Here is a 25,086-nt window from a genome sequence, read left to right as displayed (position 1 = left end):
TAACACAACCTCCTGCTGTTCACTGCCTCTCCTTTCTAGAGGAGAGGGGGACATGTTGGGGCACACCACAAATGAGGTGGGGCATAGATTGGACATGGTAAAGTAGAGTTCCTCTGCACTCAGTCTTCCGCTGGCATTGGAAGCTGCTCTTTTCCAAGTTAAACTCATATCAGGGCCAGATAACTCCGCAAGCCACAACAGGATTGCTAATGAGCTATGCAATCTTTCACTTCTAAAGCGGCCCAGTGTTTGCACATAGCCTAAGACAGAAGCAATCAAAGGCACTTGACCATCTCCCCTGTATGAAATTAACTGATAATCCTGGTCCAGTTCATGGTGGATGTGTGGTCACACCACAAAATCCACTATTACAATCGGCACAGATATTGGCAGTCAGAGCAGAGAATCAGAGTTCATGGAGGCTAAACTGCTCTTCAAGGTCAGAGCTTGGACTTCCTGGCAAGGTAGTGAGGGAGGAAGTTCTCTCCCCCAGGTTATCTTGCAAAGCAGTCTTGGGGATTGAGACATGTCATCTATTAATTTCACCATCTAATATGTTTAAATCCTCTACTTTGGTTCACCTCCTCCCTGCACAGTCTAAGACAGAGCACTGTGGCCTTCAGGACTGTCAGCTCAAGCATCTTTCAGAGCAATATAATTAAAGGTTTTAAAAAAAATCAAAGCAAAAGATGAAGAGTTAAACTGCTTACTGTCCTCTTCCCATTATTTGCAACCTGACTTTACTTACTAGAACAGCCTTGCATTGCAAAAACCAGCCAGCACATGCAATAAACAAGTCAGTTCTTGAAGCCAAGTAGCTACCCATTTTTTAATTCTATAGAAGTTGTATGTACTTAAAATCAAATTTAGTTAACCAGTGTTATTTTATAAGCAGTTGATCAATATTGTAAAAGATAATGACTAGTTCAATTTGTTGTAAAACTAAATTAAGAATACATAGTATTCATAGTGGTATTACATGGTATTAATGGGGAAAGACAATACTCAAGACGATAAAACACAAAACATGTCTTACGTATGTCCTTTCAGCTTTAAAATTGCAAGAGACAGAGCAAACCTCTGTAAGTTATTAGCTTTGGTAATGTGGTAAACATCATAACAATAACATTACTGCCTGCAGCAATACCATCACATGCTGTGAGCTTGTCGGATCTCATTTAAGCTAAGCAGGGTCAGGCCAAGAAGGTACGGGATAGGAAACTTCTGAGGATCACCTATGTGCTGCAATGGCGCTGACAGTTCAATAGGGGGCGCTTTTCCCTCGACACTACAATAATTCATACCCTTTGTCCAGCAGCAGTGCAGTGCTAATGTAGACCAGGCTTAGGAGTTTTCAGCACCATGGTATGAAACCATCATCCTGGTACCTTAGACAAATTCTAACAAAGTAATTACAGTCCAGCTATTCAAATCTTCCCTGCCATTATAAATGGCTAGGATCGGATAGGAAAAGAAATGAAGACTAATACTTAAACAGTTGCTGTGTTTGACCCCAGAAGTGGGTGCATTTCAGTGACGGGGAAGTGATCCATAGGTCACTGGTATATCCTACCTATCTAGTTCATGATTTGCAAAGTCCTTTGCAGTCCTTCAGGATGAGTATGTATGTATATATATATATATTCACACAGTGATATTCATCCTGAAGGACTGCAAATGCACCCACTTCTGGGGTCAAACACAGCAACTGTTTAATAGTGATATCTAAATAGTTTAAAATATATATATTTTAATAATGATGAGCATCCTATCTTTTTTTAAATTAAGGCAGCCTTCAGTATAAGCATTGACAGTGCCCTGGTTTATTTCAATGGTCATCCTTTATCTCACCTTCGTGGGCAACAAAGCCTTTAAACCACCAGTCATTTACTAACTCACCTGCATTACTGAAAGCACAGTATACTCAGAGAATGTAGTTGCAGCTGAGCAGGTTCCAGAATAAAAGGCATTTCTCAATAAAAGGAGGAGCTCATGGGTGACATTTGCACCAGACCGTAAGTGATTCAACGAGGTACAGTCGCTGTGCAACAATGACCGATCACTGGATAAATGAGGAGCTGAAAACAAGTGTGGAAGCCCTGGCTGTCTAATTTTTTGATGCCGACAACAGCAAATAATCAATGCTACGAACTACAATCGTCTGATTTAAGACTGGATGGAAAAAAACACCACCACCCTCGTTGATGCTTGAGAAGATGCTAGAGAACTAAGGGCCATTGCAGGTCAATAAAAAGTGAAGTTATTTGCCATTCTAACTACTTTGCATGTTCGTAAGATAGGAAGGCAGTTTGCTGTAAAGTAAAGCGCCAGGAGTGCTGACACAATATATAATTCATAGACTGCAGCATATTGCTACATTTCTCAGAGCCTGGGAAGCTTGCATCTTTCCTGTACTTTTATAGGAAATATGGCACGAGTTTGTCTTCCAAGCTAATTTTTCACTTGAGTAGATGAACAGCTCTCCTTGGTCAATGGTACAGCCATCAATTTGTATCACTTTTGGAGACGGAAAATTAAAGAGTTCTTTTCCTTATGGATTAATCTGTAGTGGTGTCACTTTAGCAGCTACACGAGTCACAGAGTAACCTTTGATGGGCTTGATACAGGGCCAGATCCTCAGCTGGTACATATCAGTGCAGCTTTATTGAAGTCAATAGAGCTATGCTTACTTACACCAGCTGAGGACCTGGCTGGGATTCATTTAAAAAGGAGATATTAAAGACAGATAATGTGACTGGCAGTGTCAGTAGCTTCAGGTAAATTGTCACCTGGTTTGTACTTTCCTATCAGCTTTTCGCAGCTGTCACACTCCTACACAGCAGGTTTAGGTTTGTTTCTTGCACAATGTAAAAACTGAGACTTCTGAAAGAGGGTATTGTAAGTTGCTCCTTCCTCGAAATTGGGCCAAATCCAAATAGATTTTTCTGGAGCACATATCGTATCGGAGACGTAGCAAGAACTGCAGTTTTGGGGAGTGCTTGATGAAGTGCGATAGACACAAAAGCTATAAAATCAGTATTGGCACTGCTGAAATAGAACTTGAGTTTGTACCGAGATAATTATACCTGTGCAATTGTCTCAGAACTTCACACCTATTTAAATAAATCTACTGCACATTGATCTGCACAGCTGTATTTGTTTGCGGTAACTGGTACATCACAATGCCTTCACGACTCCTGTATTTTAACCAGAGATAGAAACACGGTTCCCCAATGTAGCTGAATAGGAATTTTCTACCAATTTACATACAAGTCAAAATGAGTCAGTAACTGTAAAAAAATGGTGATTCCCCCCCTCCCCCCGCTCTGTGGGTTGATTGTGAACTGTTGAATCTGGGCTGTATTTGATATATGATATTCAAAATTGACACTTGTCAAGCGCTGATCCTACACTGAAAAGTACATGGAGACATACTGATTTCAGTAACGGTCCTCCCACATGGTTTTCAGTGCATGATTGTGACTTTAATTAGCGGTGATTGGCCACAAACAGTGACATGGGTAAACATGGTCTGGAATTTTTTTCAATTAAAATTTTTCATCAAAAATATTGATTCATTGAAACAAACTTTTCACAAAATGGTGAACGTGAACAAAGTTTTGAAATAATAAAAATATTTCTTTTCAACATTTTCAACGTTTTGTTTTGAAATTTAAGATAGAAGTGAAAAAAGGTTAAAGAAAAAAGGTAGAAACGGAAACAAAAAACATTTCAACTGATGAGAACCAAACCTTTTTTCCCCGCAGTTTTTCAGATCATGAAACCTTTCAAGACTTCGACTTTTCATTCTGATTCGGGATGGTAAAAAGTTTGGAACTCTTGAAAATATCCACGGGACAGGAAAAATGTCCTGGTTTCACACCCAGCTCTAAACACGGTACCGTCTCTGTGCCCAGAATAGATGCGGGGAGCTTTTAAAATCAGGAGCACCCCTCGAAGCAGCCCTGGGTCTCTGGGAAAGAGAGCAGGATTATGGAATTGCCTTCCCCATGCTGGGTTTATATTAGACTTAGTTGAGGCATGATGCCTAGAATAATTAAGGTGAGATTTATCGGCTGGTTGTGAAGAGTCCAGCTGTCCCCTTTTGACACTTGGTTAGGGAAGTTGACGTTCATGGCTAGGGCTTCTGGCTAAAATTCAGAAACAGTTGTTGTAAGAAATGGAAAATGAATATTAAAAAAATAATTTACAAAGAAAACCTCAACAAGTATTAATTCAATCAACTTAAATGTGTCCCAGGAAAGCTCTAATTTTTGGCACTTCCTATATGTTGCTCTAAATAGGCTATCATTTCTATTACGGCTTGAGAACACAGCTGTGGAATTCATTCCATGGTCCTTTAGTGCCGTATGTGTCAGCACTCGACCTACTTCTGGCTCTGTTTATTGTCATAAAGAGGAAGATTTCCTTTAGAAAATCAAACTGCTGTAAAATGTAATGCATCATTTACATGAAAATGTAGCAGAGGAAATGCATAGAACAATATCTGCACTCAGTAAAGGCCCTTTTATGTTTGAGACTCTCAGCAAAAACCCAATTTGGGTAGGTTCTTCTCTGCCCCTCATATTTACCGATCAGCTGTTTCCATGACCACTTAGGGAGATTACAGACTCAGAGAAGTGATACGGTCTTGCCATGGAAGTATACAACTGTAGTAGCAAGGTAGAGTGACTCCATATACAAAAATACGTTACATATTTCAGTTATTCATGCTAAAAAGGAACAAGAAGAAAGAATTTCTCTGCTCCCAAGTGTAGCTTGTAGGATTCTTCCTGGAAGTATGGAGTTGTTACAAGATTTTGCTCATTCATCTGATCCCATTATAGCTTTAATTCCCTTTTGATTTAAAAAAAAGTTTACATTTGAGACATTTGTTACGATTGGGGTCACTAGAAAGTCTCATTGCTCCTCTCTCTTTCTTCCCCCCGCCCGCAACAGTCATAGGTTCTAACAGATCAGTTTTCTAGGCCTGGAAATTGGTAAACAGCCATTATCACAAAGAAAACCCAGCATGTTATTCTGCAATAGTGGCTTGAAACACTGCAGTAATATTACACTATCGTGTGGTGAACTGAACCATGCCACAGAGAGAGGGAAAGAGAAAGAGAGAGAGAGAGAGATGGACCATGCATTCAAGAAGAGGCAATGTAAATAATTGTAGAACTTTTAGTAGCTTAATATCAGTTCAATCTGCCTAGTGAGATTTAATAAAGATCTTGAAATGTTTACTCTGATTGGAGCTAGTCAACTTGGATTTATAAGCACTAGGGTTTGCTTAATAGCTACGTCTGAATTTTTGAAGATAGTAGTGATATGAACACATTAGCGATCAACTCCTGGATCTTTGCAGAAGCAAAACTGCCATTGAAATCATGGGAAATCTGATTGAAATCCTTGGCAGTTTTGCCTGAGTAAGGACACAGAATTTGGCCTCAGGGTAGCCAAGGCAAATAGGGTGCACGTGACCATTATATACTTGGTCAAAAAAGATTTTGGACGATAGCTTTGCAGTCCATATTATCAATGAAAGAGGGAGTTAGGGCCTGGGGAGAAAAATACCTGGTTAGGTACAAAATTGGGCTATAAAAGTGGAAAGTGCCAACCTGTTCTCACTGCAGCTCCCAGTGAAGTTAGTGAGGGCGGAACTTAAGCCTCTGGTTGTAAATAGTACATTCCTTGCCAAGAAAGTAAAACAGATGAAGCACTCACATGGGATGAGATCGAGGACATGCATTCCATTCCACACGTTAAGAGTGAGTGTCAAATGCGGAGTATGAATTGAAAATTTTCCAAGGCAGGGGAGAAGGGTGAAAGCTGTTCAAAGGGAAGGGAAGAGGATGTTCTGGGGTATCCTTGCCTGGGGGCATTTTTGATACCACATATGATTGGATATATTCAGATACATTCCTAAAGGAGAAAAGTATTCTTTAAAAGGAGACACAGAAATAAAAAGTTATCCCTGGAAGGGATGGGCTAGCAGCTGTTTCCAAGGATGAGGAATAAACTCCACATGCAGAGAATTCTTCCCATTCCCTTCAGCACTTACAGTGCAAATATGTAACACTCAAAATCGGGAAGGACAATGCAAGCCCGTCTCACCCCTTCACAGAGTTCTTACCTTAAAATGCTTTGCGATCTGTCTTATCAGGAAAATTTACTAGTAGCTTTAAGGTTTTTTTGAAATATTTTCTGCCTTAACCATGACAACAAACAGCCTTTTTTCATGCTTGAAAAAAAGATTAAATTAACGTGCAGAGGTTAACGACTCCCAACAGTTCTCACTGGCAAAGATCACAGAAGGAAAACAATGCAGGGCACCTACCAGCTCACAGGAATTAGGTGAAATTATTAGAGCTGGTCGAAAACTGGAATTTTTATTCCCGTGGGAAAATCTGACATCTCAAAATAGGCTTTTGTTCTGAATCAGCACAAAAAGCTGAAATGTCAACGTTTTCTGTGAAACAAAAATTCTGAATGTTTTCTATTAAAACAATTGAAATATTTTAATAATGTTGAAACATAATAGAAATTTAAAATAATATATATTAGAAGCAAGGGGAAAACCAAGAACAGGGTCAGCCCATTACTCAGTGGGGGCAGAGGGAAGACAATAACAGAATTGTAGAAATGGTAGAAGTGCTAAATGACTTTTTTGTTTTAGTTTTCACCAAAAAGGTTAGTAGCGACTGGATGTCTAACATAGTGAATGTCAGTGAAAATGAGGTAGGATCTGATGCTAAAAAACGGAAAGAACAAGATAAAAATTACTTAGACAAGTTAGATGTCTTCAAGTGACCAGGGCTGGATGAAATGCATCCTAAAATACACAAGGAGCTGACTGAGGAGATATCTGAGCCATTATCAATTATCTCTGAAAACTCATGGAAGATGGGAGAGATTCCAGAGGATTGGAAGAAGGCAAATATAGTGGAATAAGAACAACCCAGGGAATTATAGACCAGTCAGCTTAACCTCAGTACCCGGAAAGATAGTGGAGCAATCAACTTGCAAATACCTAGAAGATAATAAGGTGGTAAGTAACAGCCAACATGGATTTGTCAAGAACAAATCATGTCAAACCAACCTAACAGCTTTCATTGACAGGGTAACAAGCCTTGTGGATGGGGGGAAGCAGTAGATGTGATATATCTTGACTTTTGTAAGGCTTTTGATACAGTCTCGCATGACCTTCTCATAAACAAACTAGGGAAATAGAACCTAGATGGAGTTACTATAAGGTGGATGCATAGTTGGTTGGAAAACCGTTCCCAGAGTAGTTATCAGTGGTTCACAATCAAGCTGGAAGGGCATATCAAGTGGGGTCCTGCAGGGATCTGTCCTGGGTCTGGTTCTGTTCAATATTTTCATCAGTGATAGAGAGTACATTTATAAAGTTTGCAAATGATACCAAGCTGGGAGACTTTGAAAATGCTTTGAAGGCTAGGATTAACATTTAAAATGATCTGGACAAACTGGAGAAATAGTATGAAGTAAATAGGGTGAAATTCAATAAGGACAAATGCAAAAAGTACAATGAGTTGCACGCACACAAAATGGGAAATGACGGTCTAGAAAGGAGTACTACAGAAAGGGGTCTGGGGGTTATAGCAGATTACAAGTTAAATATGAGTCAACAGTGTAACCCCACTGTTGCAAAAAAAGCTAACATCATTCTGAGATGTATCAGCTGGAGTGTTGTAAACAAGACACGAGAACTAATTCTTCCGTTCTACTCCACCGTGATAAGGCCTCAGCTGGACGATTGTGTCCAGTTCTGGGCACCACATTTCAGGAAAGATGTGGACAAATTGGAGAAAGTCCAGAGGAGAGCAACAAAAATAATTAAAGGTCTAGAAAACATGACCTATGAGGAAAGATAGAAAAAAGTGGTTTTGTTTAGTCTGGAGAAGAGAAGACAGGTGGGGGGAACATGATAAAAGTTTTCAAGTACATAAAAAATAGTTACAAGCTTGAGGGTGAAAAATTGTTGTTCTTAACCTCAGAGGATAGGACAAGAAGCAATGGGCTAATATTGCAGCAAGGAAGGGTTAGGTTAGACATTTGGGAAAAACTTCCTGTCAGGGTAGTTAAGCACTGGAACAAATTGCCTAGGAAGGTTGTGGTATCTCCCTCACTGGAGGTTTTTAAGAACAGGTTAAACAAACTCCTGTCAGGAATGGTTTAGTTATTACTTAGTGCTGCCATGAGAGTAGGAGACTGGACTAAATGACCTATTGAGGTCCCTTCTAGTCCTACACTTTTATGGATTCTATATTTAACATCTACACATACTAAAATTAGTATTTAATATATTGAAGTCAAAATGATATTAATCAAAACGATAGTTGAAATGAAATGATTTGACATTATCAACATGAAATGAGAAAGTCAAAACAATTAATTTTTATTTTTTCCCCATAAAAAATGTCATAGAAATTAACATGTTCCCATAAAATGTTTAATTTGGACAAAAATGTATTTTTAAATTGAAAATTTTCTTCAAAAAATTTTCAGCCAGCTCTAATGATTATGTTATATGTAAATTCTCTTCTCCATGGTAGCTTTCAAGTGGGTTTTATGGGATTTGGGATCCTTTTATATGCTTAGTTTGAGAAAGAGAAGGAAGAGAGTGTGAGACAGGCTATGAAAGGGATCATTTCGTAAACTAGCAGTTCTCAATATTATATTTCTGGTAGCGCCCACAATATGGTAGGTGCTTCCAAATGAAAAAGGTAGACATCAAGGTTGCTAAGTAATTATGTCCTATTCTGCCAATGACAGATTGTCTGGATGATGTAATGCTTAAAACTCGATCTGCTTCATGGGGAACTTTGGATGTGGCGTTTCTGTGTTCCGCCAAAGTGACTGGTAACCTCTCTGGTTTATGCAGATTAAAAAAAACCCCAAAAAAACAAATGAACAAACCAACCAACCTCTTCAGCAAAGCCTGATGGAAGAAATATGCCAGACCGGTGATGGTGCTTTCCAAACAGACATGGTTTTATCAGATCTCTTCATTTCCATACAGAGTAGAAGCACGGAGGAGACAAAAATTGTGCATCACTAGAGGGCAAGTCTGTCACATTGTGGGGTGCAATCCAGGCTAGTGAGGAGCTGTCTCACCACCGGCCCTGTAGCCCTGGGTGCCTGAAATGCCCTGCTGTTATGGCTCACAACCTGGACACCAGCAGCCAGCAGACAAGCATGCAGGTCACCCCTGAGTGTCTGTGCCGTATTCCTGGATTAGCAGCTCTGATTCCAGCCACCTGCCTATAGCACACCAGCGTCTGTTACTATTAGCTTGATGGTCCCAACACACTCGCAGTCCTGAATTTTCCCCAAAACCATCTGCTCTGAAGTGTCCAGCCCTTTTCTGGACTGCCCAGAGCCATTATAAGCTTGGTTTGCACCTTTAAAGAGACAAAAAGCACATTACCGCTTATTAACTTAACTGGAGTAAATACACCTTTCCCTGCAGACACTGAGTTTGTTTATAGTAAAATAAAACACGTGTATTAACAACAGGACATAGGTTAAGTGATGCCAAGTAAAAGAAAGAAAAGTAGAAATGGCTGCAAGCAAATAAAGTGAAAACACACATCTAAAAAGTCTAAAACTTAATCTAGCTTTGTTCAAGATGGTTTTGTTCAAGATGGTTTCTCTCACCAGTCATTTTTCTTCCCAGCCCTGGCTGACTTTCCCTTAGTCAGGACCTTCCACAGAAGCACAAGGTGCTGACTTCCTTTGTCCTCCTAGGTGAAAGATCTTTGCCTAGGCAGGTTTCTCACCTATATTCAGTTCCCAGAGACTTCAATCCCTCCTTGTTTAAAGGACCCATCTTTCTAAGCTTGCGAGAGCTCTGGCCTTTTGTGACCCACTAAGTGATGGATGCCAAAATGGTCCTTTGTCTCCGCTTCTCTCTCTCAAAGTTCAATGACCTTGTTTCAAGAGGCAGGATGACCTCATGCTGTTCTTCCTTCCCTGTAAAAAGCAACAAAGAGTCCTGTGGCACCTTAAAGACTAACAGGTGTATTGGAGCATAAGCTTTCGTGGGTGAATGCCCACTTCGAAAGCTTATGCTCCAATACATCTGTTAGTCTTTAAGGTGCCACAGGACTCTCTTTTGCTTTTTACAGATCCAGACTAACACGGCTACCCCTCTGATACTTCCCTCCCTGTGGTCTTCCTATCTCCCTGTTGATTTGAATGTAAATTGGGCTTCTGCTGTTTTTGGGCATAACCTTGTATAATTTCATTAGTGATAGGTACAGAGCTGCCTTTCCCCCTGTCTGGGTAAAACCTGTTTCTCCCTTTGTTTGGTCAAAGACTATGAAGCATAATATCAATGAATATCCATAATTCCTTATATAGTGTTAATACATACATTTCACGATGATCTTCATCAAAGTGTGTCACAGGCTTACTTAAAACATCTCACTTGTTACATGTTGTATACAATATAACTGTATTATAAATCAGTTGATTAAATTGCTTATCTCTCAAAGTTCAGATCCCCTGTCTTCATAGCGCAGATAAAGTTTCTCTTCCCTGCTGGGATGTAGATGCCAATCTGTCTCCTCCCCCGCTTATTAGCTTGATAACTTTGTTTACCTAATATGTAAATGGGCCTTAATTGTCTCTGCTCGATGACCAGGCTGATCAGACAAACAAATACACTTTCCTTTGACTAGTGCAGACCTGTTTACCAAGGCCCCATGACATGCCTGCTTTAAATACATTTTAGTCATAATTCCAGCACATATCTATAACTTTTAATATACCCAGTACATACCTCACACAGGAATAATCAAGAATACCCAAGAAAACACTGTACATACCTCACAGAAGAATATTAATGATCAGTGAGTTATTAGATTTCCAGTGATATCTTACCTGCTACTTTGTCGATACAGATTATGACAACAGTGCAACCCCGCTCCCACTCCACCCCTTCCCCAAATCCCCCGCCCTGCTCCACCCCTAGCCCCGCCCCCACTCCGCTGACGGGCCGTGCCTGCACTCACCGGCAGCGGTAAGTGCAGCGACCCGGCCCCAACTGTGCCGCGAGTGAGTGCTCGGGGGTGGTTCCCCCGTGCCCTCCAAGCCAGCCCCACCGCCTACCCCATGGAGGCTTGCCCCCCTGTCGGGAGTGGGGGGGCTGCGTAAGGACCCGGAATAGCTAGGGATAGCCCTGCTGACAAGAGCTGCTTAGACACAATAAGGAATTACAAATGGGCCTGCATGTCACAGAGTCCTCAGCATCAGAACAGGCTAATGGGAGACAAGAGAAGAGGAGAAGATACAGGGCTGTTCTCTGGTATATAGTAGAATTGCGGAGGTGGTTTGGGACCAGACCAGTACAACACAACAATTATTGCTAAACAGAAGGAACGTTACCCACATTTTTTTCTGCATCATACCCAGTAAACTGCATTTGCTTTGTCAAATCCTGTGACCCTCTGACACAACAGCAGGTGTCATTTAAAAACTAAGAAATGTAATGAGAGTTAAAAGAATTTAAGCAAAAAAACCCATGAGTGAACAGTGAATTCAGGCAGAATCATTTCATTCATGTTATCATGTGGAATAATTTGTCATGTAAGATGGGCAAAGCAAATATTGTTGTAGAAATGGCTTTTGGAAACAACTGAGCATTTTAATGGGGGATAAAAAGAGTCTGATAGAGACAGAGCCAGAGCTGGGGTTAAAATAAACTCAGAGGAAAAGTTTGTTGGGCAAAGTGGTCTTTTCCTGCCCAGTAATTTCTTATGTCATTATAATTTATCACTGGCAGCTTAGAACGGCAGTTAAATGGTTGCTTTCTGCTGTCAAATGGGGAAATAATTCATCAATTCAAGTTCATAAATCATGTATTGGTACAGGGAGTACATTATACAACTCAAAATCTCTCCCTTAACATAGTAGTTCATGAAAGAGCCTCTTGCAGAGGGAGGTATCTCAGTGAAGATTCAGGTACCACCAAACACAAAAGTGCTTGCTGACCTTCAGGAAAAGTGGATATTCTTTTCCTCATGATAATGGTACTGCGAGAGATGCTATGTCCTTTGCTATGTTACAATATCATCTACATGATATATTACTTACAAAGAGGTGCATGATATATTACTTACCAAGGGCTGTGCCTATTTTAACAGTACCAAAAATATATACCTCCTGTTTTTTCAACCTTATTCCAAACATATAACCTCATGAATAGCTTTCCAACACAGCAGGCTGGCAGGCACACATGGAAAAAGTGGAGAAGCTACAGGTAAGTGTAACAGGTATATTTTTAAATTGCACATCGCTCACCCTAAAGCCATCAAAATATTGCTATAAAATCAGAGACTGAAGTGGATCCAGGAAAAAAAGAGAGAAGTTCAGGTTGGCTGAATTTTATTTCAAATATAGTTTATGTTAAAGTGCTTTTATTACTTGAATAATGTATTTGAATGTTAATAGATCCATCTGTATTCCAGATGTAATTTTGACATTACTGGGTATCTATCAATTAATTCTAGTGCATTTATTTGACACTATATGGGCAAATTCTAATTTTATACTCCAATTAAACTTTGGGGGCTTTTGGAACATCTTTAGGTTTTAGAAACTTCAGAGATCAGAAATGTGTATATATAAGACATTTACTAATTCCCCTCTTCATCCACGCATATATTCTCAGGGTACTTTATGTGAGCACATTATAAATGGTAAGAGATGATGCTAGAGAGACCTTGGGCCAAATTGAATTCAGTGGAACTTCTTCCATGAATAAGGCTAGCAATATTTGGTCCAGCTCCATCTGAAGAATATAATGAAACTAAGGAGAACTAATGATGGAAATAGCTGAGGTTTGCTGACAAATTACTATTATTAAAACCAATGCACACGGAAATGCAGAGATTTATGTACTGCTAATTGGAGTTATGTGTTTACAACAAGGGAACATAACTCAATATTAAGTCCTTCTAAGTACATAGTGTCAAAAATATTTTTGGAATGCATTCTAGGTTGTAGGAGTTCTCCCCCCCCAACCCCCAATAGTCCTGCAAAGAGCTAAAAACCTCGGACATGTTTTATCATCCTAATTGCCCTCTCCTAGAACTTTGCCAATTTGTCAATACCCTTCCCATAAGATGACATCCATAAATTGTGTGCAGTGCTCCAGGTATGGTCTCACAAGCCCTTTCTGTAATGCCATTATGACCTATTTTGATTTGTGCTCTATTTTTCTATTAATACAGCTAAGATTCCATTTGCTTTCTCAACTGCAGCCAGACATTGCAGTGATGGCTTTAAGCTTCTGTCCATCATTGTTCCAGAGCTTTTTTCTTACCAATATCTTGTAATAGGTGATCTTGCATGACTGGTTTATGACTAGAGCTATCCATAAGAAAGTAACCAGAGAGTAAAAACACCCCTTCTACTCATAGATCACTACCCAGACCTTGAGTCTGGGCCCAGAAGAGTAGGTAGGGTCAGGAGTAAGAAGGAACAGTTCCCTGTGCTCCCCTGAGCTGAGAGAGTGCAGTGGGGGACAGGATGTGTGGGTGTAAGTGGGGGTTCTTTCACTTTTCCCCCTTACTCAGTGGTTCTTCATGCAATCACATCTTAAATATTGTTGCTGCAGGAGCTTCTATACCCTGATTATCCTTTCTTAGTGCACATATAAAATTAAAATATTGCTACTGGCTCTTTTAATTTTGTCTAACTTTTCTATGATATAGGATCTTTCCTTCCTGGTACCTCCTCTGCTTTTAGTTACTCTGATCTCAGTTTCTGCCACTTTGGATGCTCACAATACATCTGCATATGACCGCTATTGTTATTTCTTATTTTTATTACAGTAGCTCCAAGAGCCAAATGTATTATGTTTCTATACCAAGGACCATTGTGCTCGGTGCTATGCAAAGCAGAACTGGTCGGGAATTTTTGGTTGGAAAATGGTGATTCGACAAAGTTGAAACTTATCACAAGAAAGGGTTGGTTTCAACTAAACTTTCCTTGGGAAGGTTTCTCAGGTCCAGGATAGAATTTCTGGTCAAAACCAGAGAGAGAGACAGAGAGAGAGGGAGAGGGAGAGGGAGGGGCAGTTACACTCTAATGCACTCCAGAACAGCAATCTCAACACACAAACCCCAGTCATCACAGAGGCCCACCTCAAAACAGCCAAAAGCCCAGGTGAGTACCTCATCACTGGAATGTGAGAGACCCAGGTCTCTGCTCTGCCAGCATCTCTCTCCGCTTTTTTGCAAAAAAGTTCAGAAAAAGGTTTCTGTTTCATCCCGATGCAGAATGGAAACATTGTTGAAATCCTGAAAATTTTAGAGGGACAGGGAAACAGTTTCCCATTCAGCTCTAAGGAAAGCACATGTTGTGCCCAGATCTAATATAAACACATGTAAAGACAAGAGAACCCGAGAACTTGTAATCTAAGATGCCAACCAGCCTCCAAGAAAAAAACCTGATATTTTTATTCAACATGGATGATCCAGTTCAGATAAGATAAAACCCAACAAGATTCCTCATCCACAACTACAGGTATCTCTACCATTGGGTCTCCACGGACCACAGTCAGATGATCTTTTTGGTTCCATTGCTGATGTTAGCATCACAGATGTTAGCTGAGACACAAAATGCCTCTGTCTGTTTTCTTCTGGCTAGTAAGCTGCAGCTGTTTATCTTTCACTTGTCACCGTTATCTATGCCTTGATCATTTCCAGGATGTATTCTCAAAATACCCTCTACTGGGAGCTGTTCCTGAAGATTATTTGGACATCTCAGCTAACACAGACTGTAGCCATGTGCTTGTTAAGTGTAGCAACCTGGGAATGAAATAGTGCAATATTCTTTTGCTATTCCCGAGTAGAGCAAGACAAGGGAAGATCAGAAATCTCAGCAATATCTGTTCTCAGAAGATTACAAGAGCAATTTTTGGAATAAAGAGGTTTGAATAAATTTTCATAAAGCAAACCTCTCTGAATTTCTGGATGCCTCTAAATTTTTAGGCACATAGCTCTTAACCTATACAGAGTAAGGGCTACCTGTTTTTTGTTCTCATTCTCACTACTGACTCTGAATAACCAGAGTAAGGTGGGCATCACTGCATCAAATATGGCCTCCAGGGCAGACGGCCTTCTGGGGTTGCCACATCCACCACTAATTCACCACCAAGGTCGGTCTGTGCTCTGCATACTGCCTGCCTGTCATAGAAATGTCCGTGGCTATAAACAGGGAAGATATACATTAAAGTAACTACAACATTCACTAAAGTAGACAACACTTTAAATTGCAGAGGAGCAGATGTAAAGGATAACAAGCTAAGTTAAATCTCTTCTCTCTGCCCAGCACTACAGAGCTCCTAGGTGCATAAGGGATCCCAGGTGTTGCCTATTTTAATGTCAGGCTAACCCTTTACTCTAATAAAGAATTCCAGATCACCATGTCCTCCAGATAAGGCCACCAGAGTCTTACAGTTCGGAATCTGTATTGTCAAAAAAGCCCGTGTGCTTGTGATTTCAAAATGCCAGTTTAGGCATGTGGAGAAGCATCAGCATTAGAAATACCCTGTAGAGGAAAAAGCATTTGAAAGCAGTAGGTAAGATTTCTTTCTCCACATCTGCAGTACACACCAACAGTGAAAATTCTATGATGGCTTTGCTTCTACCAGCTATTGCTTTTCTAGTTAGCCTTCAGCCGTATTTACTAACTGTAATTTACATGCAGCAGCAGGTCTGTCAGTCTGAGCTCAAGTTCTGCCCTCGCCCCTCATAGCATAGTAAATCTATTTTGATGGAAACTCAACTGGATTCCAGAATTCACTTCCAGGAAGTGAGATAATGCTGCCCACTGCATCAACCAGTGGGTGGACTACTACAGCCAGCAGCAACCTGTTTCCTAAATGCCTGTCTCTTACAAGTTGATTGATTACAGATGGCCTTCAGAACAGGTGAAGTGGTAGGAAAGCAGGCTAGAGAACTGGTGGCAAAAGACATGTTCTTGGTCTGACTGAGGCAAATTTCTTACATTTGTATACCAAGGATAACTGGAGGTTATTCTTGTCCTTCACTACAAAATCTATGAAATCAGGATCAGAAAACCTGCCCAATCGTCAGCCTGACTGAGCCAAATGGCCTTTCAAGGGAGAGTTGACTATTTGCTGCTGTGAAGAGGTTTCCATTAACTTGGCAGATAAGATTGCCCAGATCCGTGACAGACTGTCCTGTTCCACTAATGCAACGTCAGTCCAGCAGGCAGCAAATGCACTGTCCTTTCTAGATGAATTGTACCTAGTTTTGCTGAAGAAAGTTTTAGATTTACTGCATGGCCTTCACAGAATTACCTGCAAAATGGACTCTTGTCCTTTATGGTCAGTGAAAAACAGTAGGGAAATCTGAACTCCGTTATCAATTTTAGTGGCCACATCACTTAATCATTAGTCAGGTTTCTATTTTATCTTTGTATTCACTCCAAAATATATTTCATGGGAGGCGCAAGACAAATTAACCAATGCCCAAATTAGTCACAGAGGAAGAAGCATGTTTGCCGGTCACTATACTAATACGCATATTTTTCTTCAATCTCCTGGGACAACACTTATAGCCACACTTCAGCATCTTCCAATTATTGCCTACCATGCACCTACTCTCAAGCTTTGGTTTGCTCTGCCTGTAGAATCAGCACTTTGCAGAGCAGTCATGGGCACAGACAAATAAACCACTGTCATATTGTTGAAAGATTTTTCCTATGAACGGATACATAAAATCAGTGCGTATCTCGATACCTCAAAGCTATTTGCATATCAAATCATGAACGGAAAACAGAAAAAATGAGTTTTTCTGCAGCATGAAACCATTACATATCCGGCATCACTGATTTTGCATGTACTCAGTTGAAGTCATTGCTATTATTCATCTAGACAGGTTGCCATTCATACAAATTTGGCAGTGCATTTCAAATATAATATTCTATAGAGATGGACCCAGGCCAAAACCCATTCAGATCTGGGTCTCGACCCCACTTAAAATTAGGGTTTGAAGTTATAGGTAAAGCCCAAATATATTTATAAATTCATGTAAATTGAGATCACTTCTGCTTTGCTGCTATGTTCACAGTGCTGATTATTAAGGAATAATGGATTGCTTGTTGTAAATTGAGGAGAATATACAAATTGCACATCAAATTGCAAGGATAACTATCCCTTGCTTCTCAAGCCTTCTGCAAACAGGAATGGTATCATGTCCCTTTCTTACAATTCTTAAGTATCAGAGCCGTGTTAGTCTGAATCTGTAGAAAGCAACAGAGGGTCCTGTGGCACCTTTGAGACGAAAGCTTATGCTCCCAATACTTCTGTTAGTCTCAAAGGTGCCACAGGACCCTCTGTTGCTTTTTACAATTCTTAATACTTCAGGCCATAAATCCTTTTATCCAAACAAATAATGAGAGCAAATATTACAATAGGTGCAGGGAAAATAAATTAAAACCTAAAGTACTGCACATACTGTATAACGGGTAGATAATGAACAGCTAACAAGGTCTTGCAGATGCTAGAGGGGATGGAGAGAGCTGACAATTCTGTAAGGTAAAGAACATCTACCATGTGGAATTCATATAGATGCATTTACCTTTATTAGAAACATTTAGTTAGTATTCTGACTGAAGACCAGCATGCTACCTGGTATAGCAACTGCTTCCAAGAAAGGTCATGTGTTTACATTTGATAGCTTTTGGTTCAGGTTGGTCAAACTGATGATGGTACAGAGATTTGTCCATGGGCAAAAGCAGACTACAAATAATCATATAGTATATGATTTTGACATCCAGGGAAAAAGATTAATTTCAAATAAGGGGCAATGATAACTAATGGGAAATTAATATGAATAAATCATAGTATCTTCTTAAAGTCATAATTTGAACAATGTTATTTTGAAAGCGTGTTAGAAATAGCATATGGACTAAACGGAGCCTTGTGTAAGCAGGTGCAATTCTACTGATTTTGCCATTATTTATACCAAGACTGACTCTGGCTCTAGATAGTTCTAAACATTTGCTCAAAAGTTATTGTGTGAAGAACTGGAAGAAAACAATGATTTCAGATGCTTGCTGATGGCAAAATAATAATGACAGGTACATTATCTAAAAAGGGAAATGCAAAGGATTCAGGAATGAATGGGTATATAATGCTGTCCTACTCTTTCATTCCTGTCCTTACGATCTCTCCTGTGAACACAGATGCACGGCACAATACATGGAAACTACATAGTGAAAGCTTTCTATTATAATATTGCTTTTTAATTTTATTCTTGGAATAGGTGTCCTGAAGTCCTCACTGAAGACCAGACCTACAACAGAGAATCTGATTACCAGAAACGGATCAGAAGATAAAAAGCATGGAACAATTGTGTACTTGGAACCATAAAAGCAGGTACTCATGCTGACCCTTTTAACTCTCTCTCTTTCTCTGGGGCAACATCTTAATAACTTCTAATTCTTTTATTTGCAATTGCAGCCAACGTTCCTCCTATTCACCACTAGAGAAGGGCCCAAGCCACGCAGTCCAGATCTGGGCCTGAACTCCTCCGAAGTTTTGGGGTGCCTGGATCTAGGTTTTAGTTTTGGCCCTTTTGTGCCTTTTTATCGTTACACAACCTATGGATGTTTCATCTGGGGCCTGATCTGAATTTCCCATTTGGGGTTACTTGGGTTCTACCTGTACTTCAGTTGCTGTGTGAAGCCATAAGAACATAAGAATGGCCATACTGGGTCAGATCAAAGGTCCATCCAGCCCAGTATCCTGTCTGCCGACCGTGGCCAATGCCAGGTGCCCCAGAGGGAGTGAACCTAACAGGTAACGATCAAGTGATCTCTCTCCTACCATCCATCTCCTCCCTCTGACAAACAGAGGCTAGGGACACCATTTCTTACCCATCCTGGCTAATAGCCATTAATGGACTTAACCTCCATGAATTTATCTAGTTCTCTTTTAAACCTTGTTATAGTCCTAGCTTTCACAACCTCTTCAGGCAAGGAGTTCCACAGGTTGACTGTGTGCTGTATGAAGAAGAATCTTCCCTTCATTTGAGAACTCGTGTTATGCAAGAAGTTTCTTACCTGTAACCTTTAACTGAGTTGTTCTTCTTATTAGTTTGCCTTCAAACTTTAGTTCACAAGTATAATTTCCTCCATCTTCTTCCTGGACTTCTTGTATTAAAAGAGTATTTCCTTTCTGAATTACGACGCTTCTCCACATTTTTGGCTTACATTCCTGCACAGAAAAATCAGTTGCCTAAATTAACCAGCTGATATGGTAAAGCACCAGTCTGACTGGACAAGTAAACACTTACCTCACACAAATCTCAATGGAAATACCTTTGCAAAACTGAGGTTTCTTAAAAAAAAATCAATTTAGGTTTCAGTATGGATATTGGATACGGGATCAGATACGAATTCCAGGCAGCATGGAGATTTGAATATTCACAACTTGAAAAACTGGGGTTTATCTGAAGTCATTTTTGTTTAAAATTTAACAGACATGTATCTAACAAGCTACACTAATTAACACTCACTGAACTACACGTGCAGTGTTTTAGACATCATCTACCTAGGGCCAAATAGAAAACAAAATGTCCACTTTTTTTTTCATCATAAACCATTGTTTTAGTTAAAGACACATCAGTATTTTCCTAACTATACATCCTTGTTCATGTATATATCCCATGAAATTTGGCTCCAGGCTGAATCTTAACACACAAGGGCTCAGTGTAGATGTACTAAAAACCCAAGAAGAAAATTTGAAGAAAAAAAATCCAGGTGGCTGGTGCATTTACAGTGGCACGAAAACACCTGGCAGCTCCTGATTAGGTAGAAGGATGGTCTAGTGGACGTGAGAGTAGGACTCATGAGACCTAGGTTCAATCCCTGTCTGAGCCCCAGGTTTCCTGAGAGACTCCGGGCAAGTCACTTAATCTACCCCCTGCCTCAGTACCACAGCGATAAATGGGGATAGTACCTCCTACCTCACAGGAGGGTTGGGAGGATAAAATCCATTAATGATTAGTAGGTGTTCAGATAGGACAGTGAAGAGGGCCTGATAAGAACCTAGAGAGGTTGCTTCAAATGCTTTGTTTGCATTGTAATGTGTCAGACCTGTCATTTTTGTAAACATTTGGAAGGATACAAATGAGGACTAAAACAGTGTTTAAATATGCTGTGCTTGACGCACTACATTATTTTTTAATAAAAATCAATGGCCTGAAATTTGATGGTGCAGTTCTCACCTAACCTCCTTTGAGGTGTGGATGATCCACAGGTCCCATGGACTTCACCCCTCACCAGCTGTCACTTGGCCGGACTGGGCCACATGTCAATATTTTTAATTTGTTGTCCTGGTAGGAAGGTTTGTAGTGGTTCTTTAGTCTTTACATCAGTGTATGTGATTCAGCGAATTCTAGGCATCGCAATATCTGGTGCTTGATCCACTTCCAGGCTGAAGTATTGTATTATTCTAGCCAGCTACATTTGATAATACTTAATGGTGTTGATCATTTAATACACCTTGGAATAATCAGTGCTAATGTGTGGATATAGTCTGATAAGTGCCGCTCTAAAGAGGTGCATCAGGGTGATATGTTTGTTCATCTCTCAGGGCTGGTCTACACTGGCGGGGCGGGGATCAATCTAAGATACGCAACTTCAGCTATGTGAATAGCGTAGCTGAAGTCGAAGTATCTTAGATCGATTTACCTCGGTCCTCATGGCGCGGGATCAATGGCTGCGGCTCCCCCGTCAACTCCGCTACCGCCTCTCGCTCTGGTGGAGTTCCAGAGTCGACGGGAAGTGCGTTTGGGGATTGATTTATCGCATCTAGATGAGACACGATAAATCAATCCCTGATAGATTGATTACTACCCGCCGATCCGGGTAGTAATCGATTCAAGTGTTGCCAACTCAACCTGAACACCCAGTTCAGTAGCCAGGGAGCACACAAAGCAACTCAGGAAGGTGTGAAAATGTGGCTTTAAGCCACGTTTGTCTACTCTAATTCTGGGCCTGAACCAGTCCGCCAGAGTAAGTTAGAGCAGCCTGAGGGCTACTCTAACTTGTGTCATCTACTACTGCACCCAAGGAGCCAATATGCCACTGGGGATTGCTTGGAGACAGTAAAGTCCGGGCCCCTTCCTGGGTCATGAGCCTTACACCAACTGGAGGGAGATGGGATTGAGTAGGAGCCATTATACCAGCTCCATGACAATGGACAAACTCCCTGCACTTTGATGGCCATCTATGCCAGCTTTAGGGCCCTTTGTGTCAGTGGTGTGGCAAAAGGCAGTTACAGCACAGCCCCAGATCTGAGCTAAAATCTGAATCCAGGTGTGTTATGGTTTGGCTCTGACATGGCCAGTAATAATAGAATACAGTTAACAAAGAACAGAGTGACATTGGTGGCGTTTCTTTTCCCCTTGAGAAATCATGAAAGTTCCATGGTTTGTGTGTCCCGATTTCCAAATAAAATGTAATCAATATACAAGTAAAAAGGTGGGTTATCTAACTTTCAGCCCTGCAAACTCATACTAGATTCTGAAACCCTCTGCTTTTCAGGCATCATTAGTAGTAAAGATGGAGGATCAAATGCTACCCTTACCAGGACAGATTCTGTGCAGTCCTATTGTCCTATCCAAATTTTGCTCCTAGTGACACTTGGCAACCCCATTACATTCTTGGTTGACACTAGTGCAACTCAGTGGTCTCCAGTGTGAATTAAAGTGAAATTCAACCCTGCTCTTGGAATTTAGTTAATAGTTGATAATGCAGGAAAAGGAACTAAATCCAGCTCCCTAGCTGCATGCAGAGAACAGATCTGATGAGCAAGAAAGTACCATTTTTATATAGATACCTTTCTGAGTTATGTTAGATTTTGAGCCCCATTTAAAGGTGCCCCAAATTTGAACAGACCTCTGCCCTGGGGTGACTGAACATCAGCCTGGTCTAAAGAACATGATCCAGGTCTATCCATCTCTGATTAAAAATGACTAAAATTCGCAGAATGCACCAGTAAGTGTGTTTCAGTAGGTAACTGCATTGCATCTCTTCTGTAACGTAGCAGTAAAAGCCCCATGTCTCATAATAGCTTCCATGGTAAGATTTTTGTTTTTTCTTTTTGAAAAATACCAGCACGAACAGGACAAACAAAACAAATCACTTTTCTCTGGCAGGATGTTGCTTCGCATATTATGTACTTCTAATAAAGAGGGTCACATCATTACTACTGTAGTGATTAATGAGGTAGAGGTTTGAAACAATGCTTGTATCTATCACGGTTGTCTATTCAGAATTGCACCAAGCAGAGAGGTTTGTAACACTCACTTATTAATTATTCAATACGGTTTATCTCCTTGTTTACTTCAAAACATTTTCTATTTAAAAATGATTTACAACTCCCCCAAATTTTAGCTAATTTACATTACTTCTTCCATCTGCTACCCAGCATTTCTAACTCTGAACGGAAAGTTCTCGCTTTTACTCTGCCTGGATTCATTTTATGTGGATTGGCTCACTGTACACGACTGACACAAGAGCAGAAAGTAGGAATCAGAAAAATGTGTATTTAAAGCCCCCCCCAAACCCTATAAAAAGTAGTCTTCATATTCTGGAGGAAATTAAACTAGATTCCCCTGTCAGAGAGACGTTAACTCCCTTTAATAATCAGTTCCCCAGTGTACGATTATTTCTTATTTAACCAGGTCACATTCTTTTTCTGGTTTTTCACTAGTGTTTGTCTTGATGGGGTAGTTTTAACTCTTCCCTTTATTTGCACATTTTGCTCATGAGTCTTTGGCGCTCACAGTCACTTGAATAACTAGGCTGTTCATTATTGTGCTTCTCTCTTCTTCCTTGACATTTTTAAGTGGCAGTACCTCAACTACTCTGTTTTTGCAGACTCGTATAACTACTACCTGTCCTTCACCTGTCATTCTAATTGTTTTCATAGCTATTCCTTCAACACAGTCAGAGCAAGGAGGTGGTGGGGAGGGAAAGAGGGGTTAGAGCTCTTCTTTCTAGATACATCTTTTTTTCTCCTCCAGTTTATTTTTCCCATGAGAGTAATTCTATTCTTAAGTCTTGTTCATTCAATCATTGACACCTGCATTTATCTAAAAAAAATCCTTTATTCATGTTGTCAAAACAGTTATTTAGGCCTGATGGTGCTTTGGAAAGAAAGAGTCACATTGACATTAATAGTATAATTCTTTAAAACAGGCATTTCATTAGTATAATTTCAGCTATAAATGAAACGTACACGTTTAAGAATAATAGCTTTGTTAGTATTTTTCCTAGAGAGCTTGGGTATAGAAAGTATCAGAGGGGTAGCTGTGTTAGTCTGTATCATAGAGTATCAGGGTTGGAAGGGACCTCAGGAGGTCATCTAGTCTAACCCCCTGCTCAAAGCAGGACTAATCCCCAACTAAATCCCCAGATCCCTAAATGGCCCCCTCAAGGATTGAACTCACAACCCTGGGTTTAGCAAGCCAATGCTCAAACCACTGAGCTATCCCTCCCCTAAATAAATCTGTTAGTCTTTAAGGTGCCACCGGACTCCTTGTTGTTTTTGGGTGTAGATATAGAGCCATGCTTAATTCTCCTAATGCTCAAACTGCATTAGGCTTTGTACAGCTTGTTACTATTAATGTACCCAATCAGGGCTGGCTCCAGGGTTTTTGCCGCCCCAAGCGGCAAAAAAAAAAAAAAGCCGCGATCGCGATCTGCGGCAGCAATTCGGCGGGAGGTCCTTCGCTCCGAGCGGGAGTGAGGGACCATCCACCGAATAGCTGGACGTGCCGCCCCTCTCCAAAGTGGCCGCCCCAAGCACCTACTTGGCAAGCTGGTGCCTGGAGTCGGCCCTGCACCCAATTCTGTAATCCCTCAACACGTAGAACTCCTACTGAAGTCAATGAGAAATCTGCTCATGGCAGGCTTGTAGCATTGGATCTGCTGTCTCACAGTAGACCAGGGGCCACAAGCCCAAATTCCGCGACTTTCAAGGGACAAGAGTCACTTAAAGGTTTCATCGTGATCACAGGTTTTTCTGGTGGGAGCTGTGTCTAGCTCTCCTTAAGCAAGGGGAAGGGGAAGAATCCTGGGGGACCATCTTGCTTTATTTGACTCTCATCTTCATATTTTGGAAAATGTCCACTGTCCAGATGTATCATGGGTATGGCCAAAGTATTCAGCACAGTGGCCCTTGCCCTACCTGGCTCTAAAGCAGGTGAGAAGGTGATTGATAGTATGTGTGTGTCTATATATCCATACTGAGCCCAGTCACTGATGTTAGCTGGCTTGATCCTTTCAATCTATCTTTAAGTCTGAAATCACACACCCTTTTCAGAAACTTCGGCTCAGGCCCTCAGGTGATACAAGTCACTATAATTATATTGACTTCAGTGGAGTTGCAGAGTATGTAGAGATTACGGGCTCAATTCTATTAGCTCTTTGGAGCAGGGGCTATCTTTTTGTTATGTGCATGTACATTGCTTAGCATAACGGGCACCTGGTCCATGACTAGAATTCCTAGGTGCTGCTGCAGTACAAATAATAAATAGGAATAAAAATATTCTGAAATCAAAGGGATGTACCAGAGACACAAGTTTTCTCTAGAATCTGGCCCTCAACCTTTCTTTAGAGTGAGAAAAGAGAATGTCTGTTACAGCTAGTACCACAATTCTCTTCGGAGTATTTTTCAAAAACCTTCACCACAAATGGGTTAAAACCTGCCCTGCATACATCATGCATAATACCACATTAACGTTGAAATCCCAAGTGACTGAACCCTTCTGACTGTTTTTAGGTCTGTTACAGATGATGTATGTGGGGTCTAAGAAGTGAAGATCCTGCCATCTAATCTGCAATTGTTAGCGCACTTATTAAATGACACTTATCATTAAGTATGACTAAGAAGGAGGATGGAGTAGTTATTCCAGTAATGTCTCTTTTTCTTAGCAAAGCAGACTAAAAGTCCATTTTGATTGTCTTGCAGCTGCACTGTTATCTTCAAAATACAATATCAGTTCT

General features: G+C 40.5%; 1 protein-coding gene across 3 annotated transcripts in view; it reads right to left on the bottom strand.

The window, feature by feature from the left end:
* The window catches only part of IL1RAPL2 (interleukin 1 receptor accessory protein like 2), a 552,531-nt gene that overhangs the window by 216,662 nt on the left and 310,783 nt on the right, over positions 1 to 25,086 (bottom strand). For all 3 annotated transcript variants that reach the window (XM_005298972.4, XM_005298973.4, XM_065556687.1), the window contains exon 5: positions 19,132 to 19,285. In XM_005298972.4, coding sequence (XP_005299029.1) covers positions 19,132 to 19,285 — 154 coding nt within the window. The remainder of the gene's footprint in view (positions 1 to 19,131; positions 19,286 to 25,086) is intronic.

The sequence above is a fragment of the Chrysemys picta genome, chromosome 9 (assembly GCF_011386835.1).
Source record: "Chrysemys picta bellii isolate R12L10 chromosome 9, ASM1138683v2, whole genome shotgun sequence".
Lineage (NCBI taxonomy): Eukaryota > Metazoa > Chordata > Testudines > Emydidae > Chrysemys > Chrysemys picta.
Note: the sequence above shows the minus strand (reverse complement) of the source record. Positions and strands in the feature narration are given on the sequence as shown.